General features: G+C 52.9%; 3 protein-coding genes across 3 annotated transcripts; all 3 read left to right on the top strand.

The window, feature by feature from the left end:
- Positions 1-4084: 4084 nt before the first annotated feature.
- On the top strand, positions 4085-5758 carry LOC112993732 (hemoglobin subunit rho). Its single transcript, XM_026117610.2, has 3 exons — positions 4085-4237; positions 4361-4583; positions 5575-5758. Exons 1-3 carry the CDS (start codon positions 4146-4148, stop codon positions 5701-5703), a joined length of 444 nt encoding a protein of 147 aa, XP_025973395.2. The 5' UTR covers positions 4085-4145; the 3' UTR covers positions 5704-5758.
- A 6226-nt stretch (positions 5759-11984) lies between these two features.
- On the top strand, positions 11985-13803 carry LOC112993733 (hemoglobin subunit beta). Its single transcript, XM_026117611.2, has 3 exons — positions 11985-12167; positions 12273-12495; positions 13556-13803. Exons 1-3 carry the CDS (start codon positions 12076-12078, stop codon positions 13682-13684), a joined length of 444 nt encoding a protein of 147 aa, XP_025973396.1. The 5' UTR covers positions 11985-12075; the 3' UTR covers positions 13685-13803.
- A 3259-nt stretch (positions 13804-17062) lies between these two features.
- Positions 17063-18967, top strand: LOC112993734 (hemoglobin subunit epsilon). Its single transcript, XM_026117612.2, has 3 exons — positions 17063-17203; positions 17312-17534; positions 18724-18967. Exons 1-3 carry the CDS (start codon positions 17112-17114, stop codon positions 18850-18852), a joined length of 444 nt encoding a protein of 147 aa, XP_025973397.1. The 5' UTR covers positions 17063-17111; the 3' UTR covers positions 18853-18967.
- Positions 18968-19791: the final 824 nt, after the last annotated feature.

Below are 19791 nucleotides of genomic sequence, written 5' to 3'. Positions count from 1 at the left end.
CCCCACAGCCTATGACACTTAACTGGCTTTAGGGCTGAATATGGCCTGGTGGATCCTTTTATAGGGATATAGGGGTGGGGATATAAGAACAGGGTCGGTTCATGCCTCCATAACTGCTCTGGACTTTCTCCATGCATTTCTGCTGGAAACAGCCCCCAAAATCCAGACAGTGTCACCTCAGATCAGCAGGCTTCAGACCTAGGAGGAGATGTCCTATGATATTAAAGCAATACAGTAAAAGGCTGTAAGCCTGCTGAAATACCAAGGCCCATGTCTATAGGATAGGTAAGTCATTACGTAGCACAAAATTCAGGCCTCGAGTGTCTCACGCATGCCTGAGCATGCACAGCAAGGAGTGCTGCACACCTCTTGAAGTCAGGCCTAAAAGATACAACGGGCAAAACATGGATACCTGAAATTTGAGATCCAAATTAGAGGATGAGTGGCTCTCCCTGACCCCTGAATGGATATCACTGGACACCTTACACAAATAAGAGGTGGACAGATGGGACCAGTGCTTTTCTGCTGTTTCAGCCACTCCTGCTGCCAGTAGTTAATTATTTCTGCAATACAGAAATTTTATGTTCCTGACCTCTGCAACTGGGGGGAAAAAAAGGGCTAATAAGATGTATAATGTGACAGTAGGGACAGTATCAGCAACACTTCAGGAGCAACAGTCTGGGCACAGCCCAGCTTTCTGACAGACAACAGCCAGTGCCAAGGGACAGGTTAAGCTGTTTGCTGGGGGAATCCAGGCTCACTTACACAGTAAGAAAGCAGACACTGGTTTTTGTCAGTGAGCCCTTTTCTGCCCCTGTTTGGCCACATGCAAAATCTGTGTCTGCACAGAGGCTGAATTTGGTGCGGAGCAGTATTCATTCAACCTGCAGTTACATTTTCCCTTAGCTTATTGTCATGATACAACAGCATTTGGAAATGTCTTTGTGTTGAAAGCAGAATGCTCGGGGCAATGATCCAAAGCTAAATTAGATAATTCTCCTTGTAGTAATAACATAAAACGCTCTGCCTACACGCCGTAACACTAATCTGCTCTGAGTCTTCTCCGTGCTGCTCCCGTATCTCTGCTATTTGTGGCCTTTGTTATTCACCCTCTCAGTACCCTCCTAAGGAAAGAAGTAGTTCCTGCAGAAATTCTCCTTGGCTTTCATGTTAAAAGCTACTAACCAAACGGAAGCCCCAACAAGTGAAAAATTGTGTAAACTGTGGTGATTCAGCCCAGCCTATTTCTGCTCTGCATTTTCCTGAATTGGTCGCTGACCTTGTCCCGAATGGGTCTACGGCAGGAGCTCTGCTGGTTTCCTTAGGGTCCACGACCATCTCGTAAGGCTCTGCGCTGATCCCAGATTGGAGGTTCACCTGGACAGCAGCTCGCAGTCCAGCTTTGTGCCCCAAGTAAGGTTTCCTGGAGCAACTCTTTGCACAGTATCTATAGATAAGCATTGTGGTAGGTGTAAATTAGCGCCGGCATTCAAGTTAAAACAAGGCACCAGTGCTAAACCAGACACAAGCCAAAGAGACCACTGGGTAGAAGTGGGCAGCAGCTCATATATGGCTTTACAGCCCAGAATGGCTGTAAAGGTCATTGCCATCATGGACTCTCCTCATCCAGAGCCATGCAAGGCTCCGATGTGCCTCTAAGCTGACTAGCTGGCTGATTCACCTGCTTTATTCCTTTCCTGTGAGTGCCTGTCCTCCAGGATTTAAAGAGTTTGAAGAATTATTGTGTGTATAGCACAAGCCATTAAAATGAATCAATACAGGTGAGCGGCACCAAATGAGCTTGCATCACCGAAATAGCTGGGATGACTTCAGACTCTCTTTCTCCTCCGCCTTCTCCCTTTCCCTTCCCTTGGCTCTCTGTGACCATCACTCAACCCATCCTGCCAAGAAGTGGCTCTGCTCCCGCAGCTGCACAGTGAAAACAGGCCCTGAATCGCTCCATGTGCAGGGTCAGGTCCTGAGGAGTCCCAGGATAAGCAGCGTCTCTGCCTGCTTTTTTGTGGAGTCCGGAAAATCAGCCTTTATTAACTGCAGGTTCCTGTTAATAGCAGTATTAGAGCTAATGCTCTTCTCCAAGCCTCTGTGTCTGATGTTCTGCTCTCCCCAGCTCTGCATTCCTCTGTGCTGCCGCCCTCCCTGAGCTTTTTCATGCTGCTAGTTCAAATGCAGCAGAAAAGCATCAATATCTTTTCTCTTTTAAAGTTCAGCTTTGCAGAGCCCTGTCACAGATGAGGCAAATGAATTATTAATAATAGGCTCAAATGTAGCTTGGAGCTCATCTTCAGTGTGGGTCTGCCAGCAAATACAGGATGAGAGAAGTAATAAATGAAAAAGCCATATTAGGTCATTTATTGTTATTGCCCAGCTGGGCGTACAGCTGTTCTTGTCAGCTCTTTGCTCAATGGTATAGGCTGGCTGACTCGCATGGTGTGACTATCTATGTGTGCATTTAGGGTTGCACTTATTTGATTTTAATCTTTGAACATTGTCTTATTAAATAATTAGGACTTCTGAAGTCTTCAGGTCTCCTTATGAGCTGAGGCTGTGTGACTCTGTCTGTCCTCTAGGTAAGAAACTAAAGCAAGCACTGGCCACCTGCGCGATACGTTTATCTCCGCTGAGCAGCCTCCTCTCCACATTGTGTTATCAGAGCACTTTGGTGAGTGGACTTTCTGCTGAATGGGGCCCATGGGCCTTGCCTAGGACTCAGAAATTTAAAAATAAAATGATAATAATTCTTCCTAGGACCCTGCAGCAAGGAGCTGAAATGTGGCTATATCAAAGAACCACCCCAACTGGATCATAAAGACATTTCTGTGAGATGGGATCATGATACTGCTGAGCATAGCTCCACTGAAATCGATGGACCAGTACTGGTTTGTGACTGGAATGGGACAGGGGTCTGGATGAAACCTCCTAAACTGCCTACAGACAAATCCGAATGTCAAGGTCTTGTCTGGATGCCATACCTCGTGTGTCCAGATATTGCATTTCTGTATGTGGGAGCAGAATTTCACCTGAAATTAATGTGCGCTTCAGTTCAAGAAAAACACCCATGTAGTTCAATGGGAAAGTGAGCCTCAGAGTCAAAAGAAGTGCCTTTGCTCAGACCCTGAATCGGTGGAAGTGGATGTTGCTGGTCTGGCTGTAACATGGCTGATCCTGTTATCCTTGTGCAAAGCCTTTGATTTCCCAGAAGAGAGAGGGTATTTAACTGCCTGCCTTGTTCATACTGTTTAAACATTAAGAAAGCAGGCAATCCTGCCCCAAGGACAAGAATATCCCATCCACAGCCCACCTTGGCACTAGCATCCCATATAGCTCTTCCCTGAAATCCTGGTGCACAGGGAAGCTCTGGCTGAGCATCCTGGGGGTGGAAGAGGGGTAGCCTTCTGCTTTGTTAACACAAAGCAAAGTCAAACATCCTTGGATCTGTAGCATCCAGTTCGGGTGTTGATGGACTGGATTGATGGGTTGATGTTTTCCACACATCCACTTGAAGAAATGAGTCTACTTAGATAGAGGAACAGGGGGTTGTGTGGAGGTCTATGTGCCCAGAACTGCAGCGCTCCTGCCCAAGGCAATAGCATTCAGCATCCCTGGGGATGTGCTGCTGGACAGAGGGGCCTGTGAAGTACTAAGGTCCATGATTCAGGTCACATGCCACCCGAGAGAAGTCTCCCTGGAGTTTAGGGAACCTGTGCATCTTACAGACGAGTCAAAGGCTTGGGGGTTGCATGCATGGAGCCATGGTAAAACACCTTGCAGGAGGGTCAGTGCCTTCTGCAGGGATCAGGGCATGGGGTGGCGTGTGCATGTGTATGGGGTGAGCACTCACGCACGGGGAGGGAAGGAGAGGGAGATAACGGGGTATTGTGTCCTGACCGTTCCTGTTAAGCTTGCTACAGGACTTTTTCCCTGAAGACCACACCTCAGTGCAGACTGACCACCCAGCAGACAGGCCGAGCCCCCATCGCATGGACCTGCACCCCAGCCCTGGCCAATGACCCCGCGGCGCAGGACGGGGAGGAGCGGCCGGCAGCAGATAAAAGCCTCCGAGGGTCTGAGGTGCAGCCACAGGGTCTGTGTCCTCTCGCAGCTCTGAGCAAAGCCGCCTCGCCACCATGGTGCACTGGACAGCCGAGGAGAAGCAGCTCATTGCCAGCATCTGGGGCAAGGTCAACGTGGAGGAATGCGGTGCCGAGGCCCTGGCCAGGTAGGTCGAGCTCCTGGTCCCGGCTCTGCAGCCACCCTGCATGGAGAAATGCTGCAGTTGCAGGCAGGGAGCATTAACGGTGTCTGAGTCTCTTCTTGTGTCCCCCCATCCCTCTCTCCCCAGGCTGCTGATCGTCTACCCCTGGACCCAGAGGTTCTTTGATTCCTTCGGGAACCTCTCCAGCCCCACCGCCATCATTGGCAACCCCAAGGTCCGTGCCCATGGCAAGAAGGTGCTCACTTCCTTCGGGGAAGCCGTGAAGAACCTGGAAAATCTCAAGACGACCTACTCCAAGCTGTCCGAGCTGCACTGCGAGAAGCTGCATGTCGACCCTGAGAACTTCAGGGTAAGTGATGTTCAGGGCTTGTCCTCCTCCCTCTTCTCCCTCCATCCCTCAGAACAGCTCGGTGCCAGGGGCATTTTCAAGGAACATAAATAACATTGATTTTAGGAAGCAAAACAGAAAGGGGTTTGGATGGAAAGTGTGTTCTTAAGAGGGAGACAGGGGGAGGTTGGGAGTTTGATAATGCCAGAGAAAGGGATCTAGGCTGTGAAGGATTTGTGGACAAGGACAGGGAGGTGCTCTGAAAGCCTGTAGCCTGGCACAGGCATGGCTTGAGAAAAACAGGAGAAGGATGGAAGGAGCAGTGCTGGGCTGGGGTGGGGGATGAGGAGGGTGTAGAGGGTCTGAAGAGCATTTTCATGTCACCTCCTGAACCCAAGCGTGGGGTCATCAGGGACCAGACACCGATGGGAGCAGAGGCCCTAGGGATGCAAACTGGGGATAGAGGCAGGGAGGACAGGGCTGAGTGAGGGGGCCACAGCCAGCAGATGAGGAGAGGGAGCAAAGCGAAGGACACGAGGGTGCAAGGGAACGAGAAGCAACAGTGAGTGAAGACAGGGAGCAGTTCAGGCAGGAGTTGAGGGGGCTGGATGTGGTGTGGCTGGAAGCCTCCATTTCAGCTTCTCTTCAAGCCATACTTTGGGGACGTAGCAGGGAGTCCTTGCACTGATCTGATCCTCTGCTCAAGAAGCCATGGGGTTACATAGCAGACAAAAAAAAAAGTCAGAGAAGGTGAAAATAAAGACTAGAGGCTGGAAAAAGCAGGTATGAGAAGAAGCAAGGAGGACAGAGTAGGTAGACACAAGTGCATGCAGTCAGGAGAAAATTATTTTCTGCACAGAAAATGCAGCTAAAAGAGATCCTCTAGGTCCCAGCTCCAAGATCTAGGTGCCTCCCTGTCCTTACCAAAACAGTGGGGCACCAGGGTCCTGAGCAAGGTGAAAGGGAGTGCTCAGCATGGTACTGACTTGATTTTCTTCCTTCTCCTTTCCAGCTCCTGGGAAACATCCTCATCATCGTGCTGGCCGCACACTTCACCAAGGACTTCACCCCGGCCTGCCAGGCCACTTGGCAGAAGCTGGTCGGCGTGGTGGCCCACGCTCTGGCCTACAAATACCGTTAGACCGTCTGGTGGGACATGTGGCTCTAACAGACAATAAAAATATTTTCTGAACGTCTTAATGATCTCCTCTATCTCTGCGGCTGCTCCTGGGAGTGGGAGAGGTTGGGGCTGGGGGCACGGAGGGGGAAAGCGGGGACTCGGGGCTGGTGGGACCACACTCTGGGAAGGCATTCAGTCTTCTTGTAATGGGGAGGCTACTTTCACCAGCTGTTTGGGCTCTCTTCTAAAGGCTTCCACCTGCTCTCTAATGCTCTTTATCCTCCCAGAGCATCCGAGACCTCAGCACACAACTGCCAGCCCCGCACATAACCACACGTCTTCAAAGGGAATCCAGTGGGATATGTGGGGATGTTAACCTTTAAATCAGAGATGGGCACCTGTCTAGAGAGCACGTGCCAGTTCAGCTAGTGCTTCTGAGCCTGCTGAAACTGCTGGGGGAGGATTAGGCCCCCCTGGGCCTAAAACACCTCAACCTGTGACGCACGTGAGGGTATAAATCTGTACAGACTCACTGAAGCCAGCTTAGGCTAGACAGAAATTTGGCTTTTCATGTTTTAGTACTGCTATCTCCAAAAATTCAACAAAAAGCATTTTCTGAAGCAGCAGTGCAAACATTCTTCACATTACAGTCATCTTCATCAGAATAGACCGGTAAATGAAATGTGTATGATCTGGAGGGGAAGGACGAAGGGCAGTTTTTTACATAGAACTGATCAGAGCATTTTTTACTCAAATTAGATTACAATTAGTACAATGGGTTTTTCATTGGAATGGAAGGATTCTGCATAAGCGCATCAGCTTCAGGACTAATCAAAAAGTGTGGAGGACAGACATGTCTATGTCCCAGAATAATGAAATCTATGTCGTGGGTGATTTAGGAATAAATTTTCTGCCTTTCTCCAGGTAGAGCAGGGATTTGCACTCACAATCTCTCTGTCCTACACAAACACCCTTCTGGCAATGTCTAGAACATCCTGGATGAAAAAAAAAGAAAGGAAATGAAATAAACAAGTCCAGCTTTCCTGCAGCCCATCATTCTCGTTTCGATTAGCAAGTGGGCATTTCAGCACGATGCCAGGAGGTAAGACTGCTCTAAATGTCTTGGGTTTCTTCTAGTTAGCACAAAAGGGCATTTCAAAATGTTGGCAGCTGCCACCAGACAAAAAAAGTTCTCCTTTTCTGTTTGACACCTGCCCAAGGCACGGGCGAGTGAAACTTTAACAAAATGTCTACGGATGCATTCAGCCGGGGACAGGCCGACCCCGTATATGCTGTATGTTTGCCTCTGCCTTTGCACCTTGGGTCCCCGCCTTGCAAATATTTGCTCGCAGAGATACCATGGGCCTCAGCAATATGTTTTGGCTTCATTATCTGTGAATCTGAATCAATCTGTTCCTCCTCTTCCATCCTGCCTCATGGTGACATCCCACTAGTGGTCATTGCCCTCAGCATGCCCAAAGCTGTGATGGGAAACACCTAGGCCCAAAGCTTATGCTGTACGGTTCAGCTGGGGCTCGTAGGGATTAGAAAGGCTTTCCCTGCTTCACTGTGGGCTAGGTGTATGCCAGAGTAGGGAAGGTTGGAGGGTTGCTTTACTGTTGGTCTCTTCACTTGGGGTCAGAATGAATTTTTCCTGAGTGACATCTGGCAGGCATGCCAATGGTTTTCCTCTTCCTTTGGGACCTCAATCCACTGCTGGTCTCCGGTGGGAATCTCTCGCTCAGGCAGTTTCCTCCTGTGAGGAGCTTCAGGCATTGGCAGTCCCCCGTGTGTCCTGCTCCCTGACCATGGCACTCAGCTGTCCAGTCTCCAAAGAACCGAGGTGCTTTGATTTAATCTCACCTGCTGTGCTCAGATACTGGCCCATGTTGGCTGTGTCAAACAGGTCCAGACAGCTCCCAGTGGCCCCATCTGACTTTGAAGATCTGGGAAAACGATTTCTATGGAGGCTGAAGGCTAATCGTACACCTCAGATTCCTCCCACACACTTGCTAAAAGAGATGCATTGGCCTTATTCTGAGATTAAAGGTACAGACAAAGGGGATGGTGTGGGGCTGGTGCTGCAGATCCAGAAAGGGAGGTTTAGTTTGCCAAGCTCTCCAAGCAAGAGTTGCCCCCCTCTTGCGTGAAGCCAGAGTAGCCATGAACTGCAATAGCCCCAAGCAGAGGGGTTAGAGGTGAGCCCTGGACATCAGGCTGGAGGAACACAGCAGGAGGTCTAGTGTCAAAATGATGCTACCTCATCCCAGCAGCGCTTTTGTCAGCCGGTCTGAAAGCTCTTTGCAAAGGGAAGGACTTCAGTGGCCCGTCTGCCCTTTGCAGCCAGGGAATGGAGGCATCAGCAGGGGAAGTGGCTCTCCCAAAGTCACTCCACCAAAGCTGGGATCATAAGTGGACTTCCAGGCCAGCTCACTGTGCGGACTGTGTCCTCTCCGGGAGCAGAGCCCAGGCATGGGGCAAAGGCAGTGACAGCATTTCACTGCAATGGTCACTGGGGCATGCATAACCCTTAGGAGCCCAGAGTCCTTTCTAAGTGGCTCCAGCTCTCTGCAGTCCGGCGGGGGGTTGATGAGCGAGGCAGAGCTGGCTGCTGCAGGGCTCCTACGTGACCACTGCATATGCACATTCGCATTTTGCTGGCTGCTGCATCCACCCCAGGGGGAACGAGTGAGCTCCTGCTCTAGGTTAGGGGACTGCGAGATGCTGTCACAGAGTGCAATGAGCCCAAACAGGGCTCTTGGGCTGAGGAAGGAAGATCACAGCAAATAAAGCAGGAGCGAGGACACCGGCAAGGCAGCCTGGCTTAACACAGAGGAAACTGCATATTCTGGAGGAGAGGAAAGAGAGGCTGGCGTGGCTCCAGAGCAGCAGAGGCTGGGTATATCTGCCGCTCCTGCTGATAAGGGTTCTGCTAAAGCTTGGCGCAGGACACTGCCTGCTGCAATCAGAGTGACCAGTAAATTCTGCTTGTTTCATAAAGGCCGTCACTTTAATTGCCATTCACTGCCAGCTGGGTGGTTTCCCTGTAAAAAAGGGAAGGTTCCTGTCCCTGGTGGTGGGCATGGCCCAAAGCAGGGCCACAAAGGCAAGGAAGGACCTTGGGGTCTGTGTCACCCATACAACGAAGAGACAGCCAGCTGCATGGGTGCTCAAGCCAAGAGTCCTGAGCATAGTGAAATCCATCCCGTGGGGACAGCAGACCACAGGACCCTTATTCCTCCTGGAGCTTGGCTGGGGACATAGATACTGCCAGGTACTGCTGCGGGTGTGCTGGGAGGAAAGGAGATCTCTCTTTGGCTCTGTGAACTGGACAGAAACTATAGAAATAACCTCAGCTTGGCACACCATGACAAAGACTTCCCCTCTCACCCCGTGAGAGGCTTCCTTAAAACATCTTTATGTCTAACTAATCTTAAACCTGAAAAGCCCTTGGAAGGTTTTCACATGAGGTTCCATCTCATGCTTTTTCCTTCTCTCAGCTGACAGCTGATAGGAGTCCAGTGGCACTAACTCCTTTGCTTGAGATGATGTGAAAAGTGCTTTGAGGAAATAACTTGCTAGGAGGAGCTGATGTTTTCCAGCGGGGACACAGTGAGCTCAGGAGATGCTGCCGTCCCCAGCAGTGAGCAGGGAGGAGCCAGGTGGGTTGAAGAGGGACAGGGCTGACGAAGAAGGAAGCAGAGAGAAGGGGAAGCTCAGCAAGTCCCAGGAGCTGACCATCCTTTGCTTCATCTCTAGCATCTCATATCACACCCGGGACAGGCGTTGGGCACTTCCCTCTCAGGAAAGTGTGTCTGAGCTGTTCTGGCGTCAATGTGCCACGGTGCAAATGCCACCAATTCATTCCCCTAATGAAGAACCTGGAAGCTGTGGTGCAGATCAGTTTACTGGCATTACGGCTTCCCCATTTTGTATTCCTCTATGAACTGAGAAAGCACACACATGAACCCATTTGTACACATACAGGTAGCAGAACTAGAACTGTGATTAGAGAAACAGTCTTGTGCTTAAGGCTGGGTCACCAGTTACAGCTTAAGTCACCAGACAAAGTCTCCACGTTTAACCACTTAAACCACCACTTAAACCTGGGGAGGAAAATCCACTCTCCTCCTCCATACTGTACAGTTCCTCTAGCTGGATGTTTTTCAGATAGTCTCAGATCCAAAGCCAAGGAAGACTTTCATCTGGCTTACACTCCTCATAGCAGCAAGGCCAGGGGTGATGCAGTGCCTTGGGGACCTGTAATTCAGAGCCATGCCTCCACAAGATGAGTTCACTTTCTCTGACCATGAGGAATAGAGATGGGCTCTAGCAGAGCTTAGACTCAGAACAGCATGGGCAGCAACTCTGAAGCTTTTTGTTAGGACAGACAAGAAAGGAGGTTCTTGTGTTTAAAGTACAGGGACTACATTTGGGGATGATCATTCAAATCTTGTCAAATCTGCACTGCTTTAGGCCGTCCCCATCCGCAATGCTGCAAATCAATAGCCAAGGAGGAGCAGCGCAGGCGGCTCCACCCGCACTCAGGGCTGCGACTCTAAGCACATGGGTGGGAGATGCCACTTGTCCACTCAAAGGCAGAAGTGGGGAAAGGGCCTCTTTTCCCCTTGGACAGTATCCAAAATTGCTATCTTTCCTTGTGCAGCACAGCTTCCACCCCAGCCCCAACCAATGGCCACGTCAACTGAGATTAGAACAAGCTGGTTTTAGTGCATAAAAATCCCTGGAGGAGACTTCAGCTTCACTTCCTTGTTATTGTTCAGGGAAGCCCCAAGCAAACCTGCTCGCTCAACACAGTGGTGCACTGGACAGCCGAAGAGAAGCAGCTCATTACCAGCATCTGGGGCAAGGCCAGTGTGGCCGATTGCGGTGCTGAAGCCTTGGCCAGGTAGGTCTGGCTCTGCAGCATCTGCTCTGCAGCCACCCTGGGTACAGAAACTGCTGCAGTTGCAGGCAGAGCGCGTTAACGGTGTCTGTATCTCTGCTGGTGTCCCCCCATCCCTCTCTCCCCAGGCTGCTCATCGTCTACCCCTGGACCCAGGGGTTCTTCTCCTCCTTTGGGAACCCCTCCAGCCCCACTGCCTCTGTGTGGGAGTGGGGGTGCAGGGACGACCAGTGGTGCGAGGGGAGCAAGGATGCCTAGATCTACGGGACAACGTAGGCCATTGCTGGCTTTTATGCTTTCATGCAAGTGAGACCTGTCTAAGTGGGGAAAATCCAGGGGCATGTTCAAGATCATAACAAATAAACACACAAAATATGCAAACTGAAATACTCTGGTGATTTATTGCGAGGGCCACCACGCAAACGCATTACACTGTGGCCTTCCTGATGCTGCTGGACCCCAGACATCTAGGATTACTGCACCCTCTCCGGCTCTGCTCCTACAGCACCTTGCTGGTGTGCAGCTGCCCCAAGGCCTCCATCCCACCCCACCACCTTCAAGCAGCTCTGTTCCCTGGCAGTGAGACAGGCAGCTGCCAGGAGACCCAGCTCCCTACCCCACCACTGGAGAAAACAACTCTTGCTCCTCCTCCTTCATCTGCCAAGTCACCAAGACAGGCACTGTCTCCTCCTGTATACAGTTCCCAGTATAGCCAGTCTTCCCCACCTCCCTTGGGGCCTCTGCAAGCTGAGATCCTCCAGCTAACGAGTGTGCCCCTTGCTGTAGTGTTTCCCTCCCAGTCTGCCCGTCTTGCCTCTTGCTAGCAAGCTCTTTGAGGCAGGAGCGCTCTCTTACTGCAGTGGACATTGCCTGCACTTTTCTTAGTACTACCTTGGAGATAGCAAACCATCAAATAATAAGCTAGAAAAAGGAGAACCCAACCTGTCAGGCTCTAAAAGAAGAGGAAGAAGGAGAAATCACTTGCACATATTGGGGCTTTCAGAGGAACAGACCCAACACCCCCAGGTCCTGGTCTTTTGCAGGTCTTTTACTCCTCCTCACCATAACACAGTCCACCATGGCTTTGAACCACCTGAGGGGCACCACTGCAGCCCAAGCCTTGCATGCACCTTCCTCCACGGGCTTTTGTGGGGTTTGCACGGTGCCCGGGTGCCGTGCAGAGGTAAATGCCACAGAGGTGGCAATGGGGGGGCGGTGGGGAGGGCGGCCTGCGGCGGCGGCAGTGGCTTTGGGCACTTTGCCCCAGGCCCCACCCTGACGCCGCGTCCCCTCCCTCGGGGTGCTAGGGCTGCTGGGCCCCTGGGTGCAACCAATGGAGGGGTGCGCGGGGAAGAGGAGGGGCCCGGCGGAGGGTATAAAAGCGGGGATGGGGAGAGCCGCTGGCCAGCGGGCAATCCCCACGGGAGCAAGAGCCGAGACTTCCTCCGTACCTCCCTGCAGCTACACGCCACCCTCCATCCGACACCATGGTGCAGTGGTCAGCCGAAGAGAAGCAGCTCATCAGTAGCCTTTGGGGCAAGGTCAACGTGGCCGAGTGCGGTGCCGAGGCCCTGGCTAGGTAGGTCAGGGACCCTGGCGCCAGGATGGAGACGAACCTGTTCCTTGGAAGATGCGTTAACTATGTCTGTCTCTGCTTGTGTTCCCCCCATCCCTCTCTCCCCAGGCTGCTGATCGTCTACCCCTGGACCCAGAGGTTCTTCACCTCCTTCGGGAACCTCTCCAGCGCCAGCGCCATCATTGGCAACCCCAACGTCCGTGCCCATGGCAAGAAAGTGCTCACCTCCTTCGGGGAAGCCGTGAAGAACCTGGACAACATTAAGAACACCTTTGCCCAGCTGTCCGAGCTGCACTGCGACAAGCTGCACGTCGACCCCGAGAACTTCAGGGTGAGCGATGGTCCCGTCCCAGGGCCTGCCCCCACCCGCGAGCCTCTCCCCGTGTTTTTGGCTGCACCGTGGTGCCCGCGCACGGGGCTCGCGCTGCTCGGGGGGCGCAGACGTGGCAGTCCCCGCAGGAGGGGGGCTCCCTGGGGGCCGGAGGGCAGGGTGAGGGGCGGCAGAGGAGGGAAGCGGCTCTGCTGCAGCATGGGAAAGCACCAAGGGCTGAGTGGCTGCGGTTACAGACCAGCCGTCTGGAGGGTGAAAGCAAGGATGGAAAGGAGAAGGAAAGGCGGTGAGGAGGTGGTTTAAGCACGGAAAGGGAGGAGGAGAGAAAAGTGAAAGCAGTTGTTGGAGCAGGAAGAGGTCTGAGCTAAGGGAAAGCAAAGAAGCAAGAGGGAAACCTGGCACGGAGGAGAGCAGCGCCAAAAGCAAAAGAGGATCGGGACTCAGAGGGAGAGGAAACTTGGGCTTCCACGTCTCTGCACCTGAGAATTTCCTAACGCGGCAGAAACCCCAGCGTCGGCCGTTGAGGCCGTCAGGGTTTCCCCCAGGTCGGCGGGAGCTTCGCTGCTAATGCCAGGGCGCCTGGCACGGCAGCACGCACCAGCTCCCTGCCGCTCAGGACAGGGACCCCGCGGCATCGTCTGCTTGGGCGAAACCCTCAAACGAAGTCAGAAGGGAGAAAGAAAAGATTTAATCAACAAAATCCCTGGAGAGTTTTTGCTTACTCTTCCCACGGTAGCACCAGAAGGAGGAAGGCTGGTCTGGGGTCAGTGGGGGAGCTGCAAAGGAGGTTTGGACCCGGTGGCCCAGACTAAACCGGGGCAGGTGCATTTTGTACTTCAGTGCATTCAAAGCGCAGCACTTTAGACAGAACAAAAGGATTTATCGCTTTTAAAAGGCTGAATTTTTAAAGAACATGTTTAAGGTACATCTTAAGAAGGATCACGGTGTTCAGGGAGATTTTTAAGCCTGCAAAACACCTGGAGGTTTCCCCAGGGCTCACGTGAGTGCTTGCGAGGGGATCCAAAGCGCTGCTAACCTGGGGGTGTTTCTGTCCCTCCAGCTCCTGGGTGACATCCTCATCATCGTCCTGGCTGCCCACTTCGCCAAGGAGTTCACTCCCGAGTGCCAGGCTGCCTGGCAGAAGCTGGTCCGTGTGGTGGCCCACGCGCTGGCCCGCAAGTACCACTAAAGCGTTGGCAGGAAAGCCTCAGCAAGCGTTTCCCAGCCATGTTCCAGTGCACGGGCTGAAATGCTGTTCCGGAGCCTACAGCTTGTAACACCCAAATAAAATTCATCCTGTGAAGTCTCCACCGCATGTCTGTGTCTCTGAGTGGCGAGGAGGGGTTGGAGGGCCGGGGGCGTCCACGGGGGCAGCTCCAGGAGCGCAGGCATCTCCCGCCCGGGGAATGACCAGCTGCTTTTGCTCTCTCTTGTCTTTTAAGGGATGATGTGGGATTTCCCTGCGCTCTGGAAATCGTGCTCATGCACCAGGAGCACCGGGTAGACACAGCCCTGCTACCTCTATACACATGCACCCCCCGCCCCAAAAAGTTTGCGTTATGGAACTAGCCTGTGTTTTACTGCAACACATGGGTATTTTTTGGCAGGTGTGGGGAGCTCAGAGGATTCATATTTTTTAAGGAGGATAAACAAAGTGAAGACTTCAATCCACCCCAGCTCATCTCTGGCATGAAGCCTGTAAGAAATGAGCTGACTCATACCGGCCTAGCAGCGAGCTGGGTGGAGGCAAGTTATAGATAAACATTTTGCATGTTGCTATCAATACCTGTCCAGACCTTGTTTATGTGCTTCTTTTCACCCTACACCACCCATTCTGCAGCTTTTTAGGGGCCCAGTCATGCCAACAGTGGTGAATATTAATAATTTTCTGGATGCGAGTAATAATGGATGCTCTGTGATGCAAAGCTGTTTGGGCGTCTGCAGAGCAGGACTCCTTAGGGGAGTTTGTTCTCGGCGTGGGAGGCACCTTGGTCGTGTCCGAACTGAGCATGATTCAGCGAAAGCAATTCTTAGCTGAAAGGACGTGCTTGCATTTTAAAGGGAAAAATGAGGGCATAGCTATATATTCCAGTACCTCTGCCGCCCTGTCTACATGCTGTGCCAGCCCTGCTTCGTCTGCACTCATCAGCACCCCCCTCCTGCCCTGCTGAAAGGTGTCGCGTGCCCCCTGCGACCCCCCAAATCCTCCCTCTTGCACCCACTGCTCTGAGGAAGGGGGGCTTTGTTTCTGGTGTCCAGACAGACATGGGGTACATGAGAATATAAATTATGAACTGCTATTATTATTGCTGCTGTTGTTGTTATTGCTATTACTATTAATTACTATTACTACTACTACTATTATTATTAGGAATTCTTAAGTGCTTTCCTCCCTGCAGAGTGGTGGGCAGGCACAGAGTAGACTGATTTTACCAGGTGTTTGGGCCACAAAAATTAGTCAGATTCTTCAATTAAATTGTTCATAGATTTCAGGCAGAAATGACTAAAGTAGTTGTTCCAGTCGGTCTCCTCCAGCCACACTGCGATTTGTCTGGCAAACGAGGTGTCTGGGGCCAGAAATGAACCAAGACCTGTCACACTGGACCTTACGGGTGAGCAAAGCAGGGAAGGAATAGGCTGCTCCTCCTTTCCTGCTATTGGGGCTCCCGTTTCGGGGACCCCCCAGGACCAGAGGTTCCCACCCCCCAGGACCTGGCGGTCACCGCAGCACAGGGCTCGCTCCTGGTCCTCATCCCAGCTGGGGGGCAACACCCCCGTTCCTGTCCCCACTGAGCAGATCCACCCAGATGAACCAGATCCACCTGGACGCACCAGATCCACCTGGATGCACCTGATCCACCTGGATGCATCCTCTCCCAACACTCATCTTGCCTCGTGTGCGATAGCAGCCTGGCAGCACCCCGCCGTGGGGAGCCAGCAGCCCCCCAGATGTCTGAAAGCAACGTCTGCAGCAGCCAGCGCTGGCAGGCTCCGGCCGGCTCCCGGCGCGGCCGATAAGACGGTGTGCATGGGGCACCGGCAGCAGCGAGGCTGCTTTTTCCCTTGCTCTTGTGCCCCCCCCACCCGCTCCCCGTGCACGCAGCGAGGCAGCGTCCGTCTCCATTTATCATCATGCTCTAGCACACCAGCCCACATGCGCTAAGTTTTTCGTCAAAAGACAGATGTTAGCAGCTCTAATGAGGAATTTTCAATCCTTCCTCTATGAAAAAAAAACATTCTATTATATAAGGGAAAAAGGAAATTAGACTGAAAAATCTAGCTCAGTATTTTCTTTTTTTTCCATTGATTTTCCTCCCCTTTCTGTGTTTTCAGCAAAAGGCCGAGAAGGCTCTTAGCAGGAGATGGTCCCTGGAGGAGGGCAAGCCCAGCTGCCTGGGCAGGAGCTCGGTCAGCTCTTTAGCCCTGCTGGGGCTTGGCCGTGCAAACACCCTCCTCTCACACTGCCACCCGTCATCCTACCTGCTGGGAGAACGAGCCCCAGCGCCTCTTACCTATCCCAGTCCAAATCCCATTAAAACCAGCAGGAAACCAGCTGTTAACCCCCGGTGTGCTGGGATCAGGCTCACCCCCCCCCCCTCCCCCCATGTCTTCGGCAAGGACTCTGGTTCTTGGGGTTTTATCTGAAAAACAAAACAGGAGAGCCCTGCCTGCGAGGACACTGCTGCTGGGGAGGCTGCAGCGTGCTCGGGAGCTGCACAGGACGAGCAGTTCCCCTGGGGGCCAAACACCTCCTCCGGGCACAGACTGGCTGAAGTTTGGGGGAAAAGTGTAAAATGCACCAGCCTTGTCAGGGAAAAGCCCCCTGAGCTCCCGCTGGGGACTGGACAGCTCTGAGCAGAGCTTTTGCTGCTTTTTTGTGCTCCCTGCAGCAGCAAACCTTGTGCTAAGGCTGTTTTACCTCCGCTTTGTGGAAGTGGATTAAAGCAGGACTGGGATGAGAAGGGTGATCCTGTTTGAGGTTTGCTCCCTGGCCAGCAGCTCTGCATCTGCTTGGTCAGGTTGTAGCTGAGGGGAGAGTGTCTGGGGCTGTTTCTGCCTATTCCCAAAGGAAAAGGAAAACACGCTGGTGAACTTCTGTTAGAGGAAGAAGCAGAATGCTTCATGCAGAACGTTGCCACAAAGCCCAAGCACCCTTTAGGTTGCTTTGCCACTGGCTGCAACTTCATGGGGGAATTCATCATTTTGGCGATAGCAGCTAAGGCAGGGCAGACTCCAGCGCTTGGAAGAGCCAAGGCTCCACACTCCACGGAATCCCATGCATGTGTTTCCAATTGCGGTGGGCTACCGCACGGGGACTTGTGCAGCCCCTTCTCTGCAGAGGGGTCCACATGTGGTAGCTGGACTGGCTTGCACAGCAGGGAAGGGATAAAGCTCTTGAACTCAGGATAACCCGAGGCCTCTTCTCAGCCTGCCACACCCTGGCCGTCCCCTCTCTGCTCTCCCGCCATGGGGACCCCCACCCCAGCCCTGGCCAATGACCCCGCGGCGCAGGACGGGGAGGAGCGGCTGGCAGCAGATAAAAGCCTCCGAGGGTCTGCGGTGCAGCTACAGGGTCTGTGTCCTCTCGCAGCTCTGAGCAAAGCCGCCTCGCCACCATGGTGCACTGGACAGCCGAGGAGAAGCAGCTCATTGCCAGCGTCTGGAGCAAGGTCAACGTGGAGGAATGCGGTGCCGAGGCCCTGGCCAGGTAGGTCGGGCTCCTGGTCCCGGCTCTGCAGCCACGCTGCAGTTGCAGGCAGGGAGCGTTAACAGTGTCTGAGTCTCTTCTTGTGTCCCCCCATCCCTCTCTCCCCAGGCTGCTGATCGTCTACCCCTGGACCCAGAGGTTCTTCTCCTCCTTCGGGAACCTCTCCAGCCCCACCGCCATCATTGGCAACCCCAAGGTCCGTGCCCATGGCAGGAAAGTGCTCACCTCCTTCGGGGAAGCCGTGAAGAACCTGGACAACATTAAGACGACCTACTCCAAGCTGTCCGAGCTGCACTGCGAGAAGCTGCACGTCGACCCCGAGAACTTCAGGGTGAGCGATGCTGGCAGCCGGAGCCCCTTCCCTGCAAAGTGTGGGGATCCCCAGGTTTTGCTTCGAACCTGGAGGGACTGCCCACGACAACGCTGTCCGTGGGTGCTTTCTGTGGTCTGCTGGAGGTCCAGCCCCGTGCAACACCCCAAAGAGACAACAGCTATTGCAGGACTGTTTGCAGGAGAGTGAATGGTTTTCACAGGGTCCCATTTGTAACACCAGTACAGCACTGGGGAAGGGGGGGTATTGGAAGATGCTTGTTTCGGAGACAAAAAAAGCAAACTCACCTGAAGAAGCAGCATGGGTTGGAGGAATCTGGGGTAAAAGGAAGCTCAGCAGATCATGTAAGAAAATTACAGTTCCTACAGCAGGATGAGCAGCTAATCTGCTCCAAAATAAGAGAGCAGATCTCTGTCTGTCCTGCCTTGCTGGGAAACTCCCTCTTTCCCCTATGCTTTAAAAAGAAAAAATATTTGACAGTTTTCTTCATTTGAGTCCAAATTAAAATACAAATATAAAGCATTTTGCAGAGTGGGGCTTAGGCCAGATTGCTTTAGGACACCAAAAATGAAGAAAAACAGTTGACCTTTTTCAAAGTTTTTTTTTTTCCTTTAAAGAGCAAAGCACAAACTGTTTTCTCAAAATCCAGAGCTTTCTATGGAAAGACGGAGGATTTTGTCGTAGTAGTCCCAGGGAGTGGGGAGTGAGCCAGTCCCTGCAGCTGGACTGCAGCAGTGGACAGGAGGCCTGAGAAGGGACAGGAAGGTGCACAGCACGCAAGAGCCCTTTGAGGGGATGAATACGGCCTCAGAGAGAAGTCAGGAGAAGGGAAGTGTGGCCCTGTGGGCTGGAGGGTGCTGTCTGGGAGGGGACGGACGAAAGGGGATGGCAGGAGGCTCCGCACACAGGCTGCAGGTGAGACGGGCAGAGCAGAAAGGAAAGAAGTTTGCATCAGGCAAATCAGGGAGACAAAGCTTGCAGAAAGGAAAAACTGCTTATAATCAGAGAGAAGTGGCAAAACTGGGTGGAGTTAGGAGAAGCCAGGGAGAGAGCAAAGCCTTCCTCGCTGCAACACCTCCCATTCCCGCTGCCGCAGCCTGCGCGGCACTGCCCCGGCGGTGCCTGGTCCCTGCTCCTCCATCCGCAGAGGCACCCTAACCCCGTCTGTGCTTCCTTCTTTCTCCTCCAGCTCCTCGGAGACATCCTCATCATCGTCCTGGCTTCCCACTTTGCCAGGGATTTCACCCCTGCTTGCCAGTTTGCCTGGCAAAAACTGGTCAGCGTCGTGGCACACGCTCTGGCCCGCAAGTACCACTGAGCATCCCGGGACCAGCCGGGCGAGGAAGAGTCCCTGCTCCACCGCAAGCACCTCGGGGCACGGGGAAATGCCCTTTGGGCACTGACCGGCTGAATAAATGCCTCCCGCGGCCGTATCTGCAGCGTGTTCCTGTCTCTGTGTGCTGGGGGGCGGTGGGGGCAATGGGGACTCGTGCTGTCACCGCAGCGGTGTGCATGCATGGGAGGTCTGCTTGTTGCTGAGGGTTGTTGCAGGTGGAGTTTACTTAACCCCAGAGCGCGCTCTTGTGCGTGTGCCGTGCACGGGTCTGGGAAGAGAAAACTCATGCAATGCATCTGCTGTAGAGCAACGTGCTGGCAAAGGGCCCTGTCGCCCAAGGACGTTTCAGAGCGGGTGATGGGAGCAATTAGGCATTACAAAGAATCCACAGCTGTTCTCCCAGCTCTAGATTCACGGGAAATAAGGTGAAGCCTGCACGCTCCAGAGCACACATTTCCCCGTCAACCAGTCGCTCCCTGCCTTCCTATTGCCATTCAGCACCTGCTCTACCTTTTGGCCCTCTGGGGACTGGCACGTGCCTTACCCTCCTCTAAGTCTGCAGGAGACGCACTGTCTCTTTTTAGAGGAGTTGATATATTTGAGAAAGGGGAAACCTCTTTCCTGGGAGGTCCAAAAGCTGTCCACTTTTTCCAGCTATGTCAGCTGGCCTAACTGCTGCTTCCCCAAGGGTGATTTATCATGCTAACTCAGACAGCAGACATTAATCTCCAGGGACCCTCAGTCCCAAAGTATCCCCCCTTTCCAGGCCAGGGGTATTCATTTGCCAGCATCACCCTGTGAGCAAAACCTACTACATTAATTGGAATATAGGTTTTGGCATGTCTGGCCCTTCTTCCACCATCTCACAGGCCTTCGTGGTGCACGGAGCTACCTGGGGGTTGCAACAGGCCAGGTTTGGAT

Source organism: Dromaius novaehollandiae, chromosome 1, assembly GCF_036370855.1.
Source record: "Dromaius novaehollandiae isolate bDroNov1 chromosome 1, bDroNov1.hap1, whole genome shotgun sequence".
Lineage (NCBI taxonomy): Eukaryota > Metazoa > Chordata > Aves > Casuariiformes > Dromaiidae > Dromaius > Dromaius novaehollandiae.
This window is presented reverse-complemented; position numbering and strand designations above follow the sequence as displayed.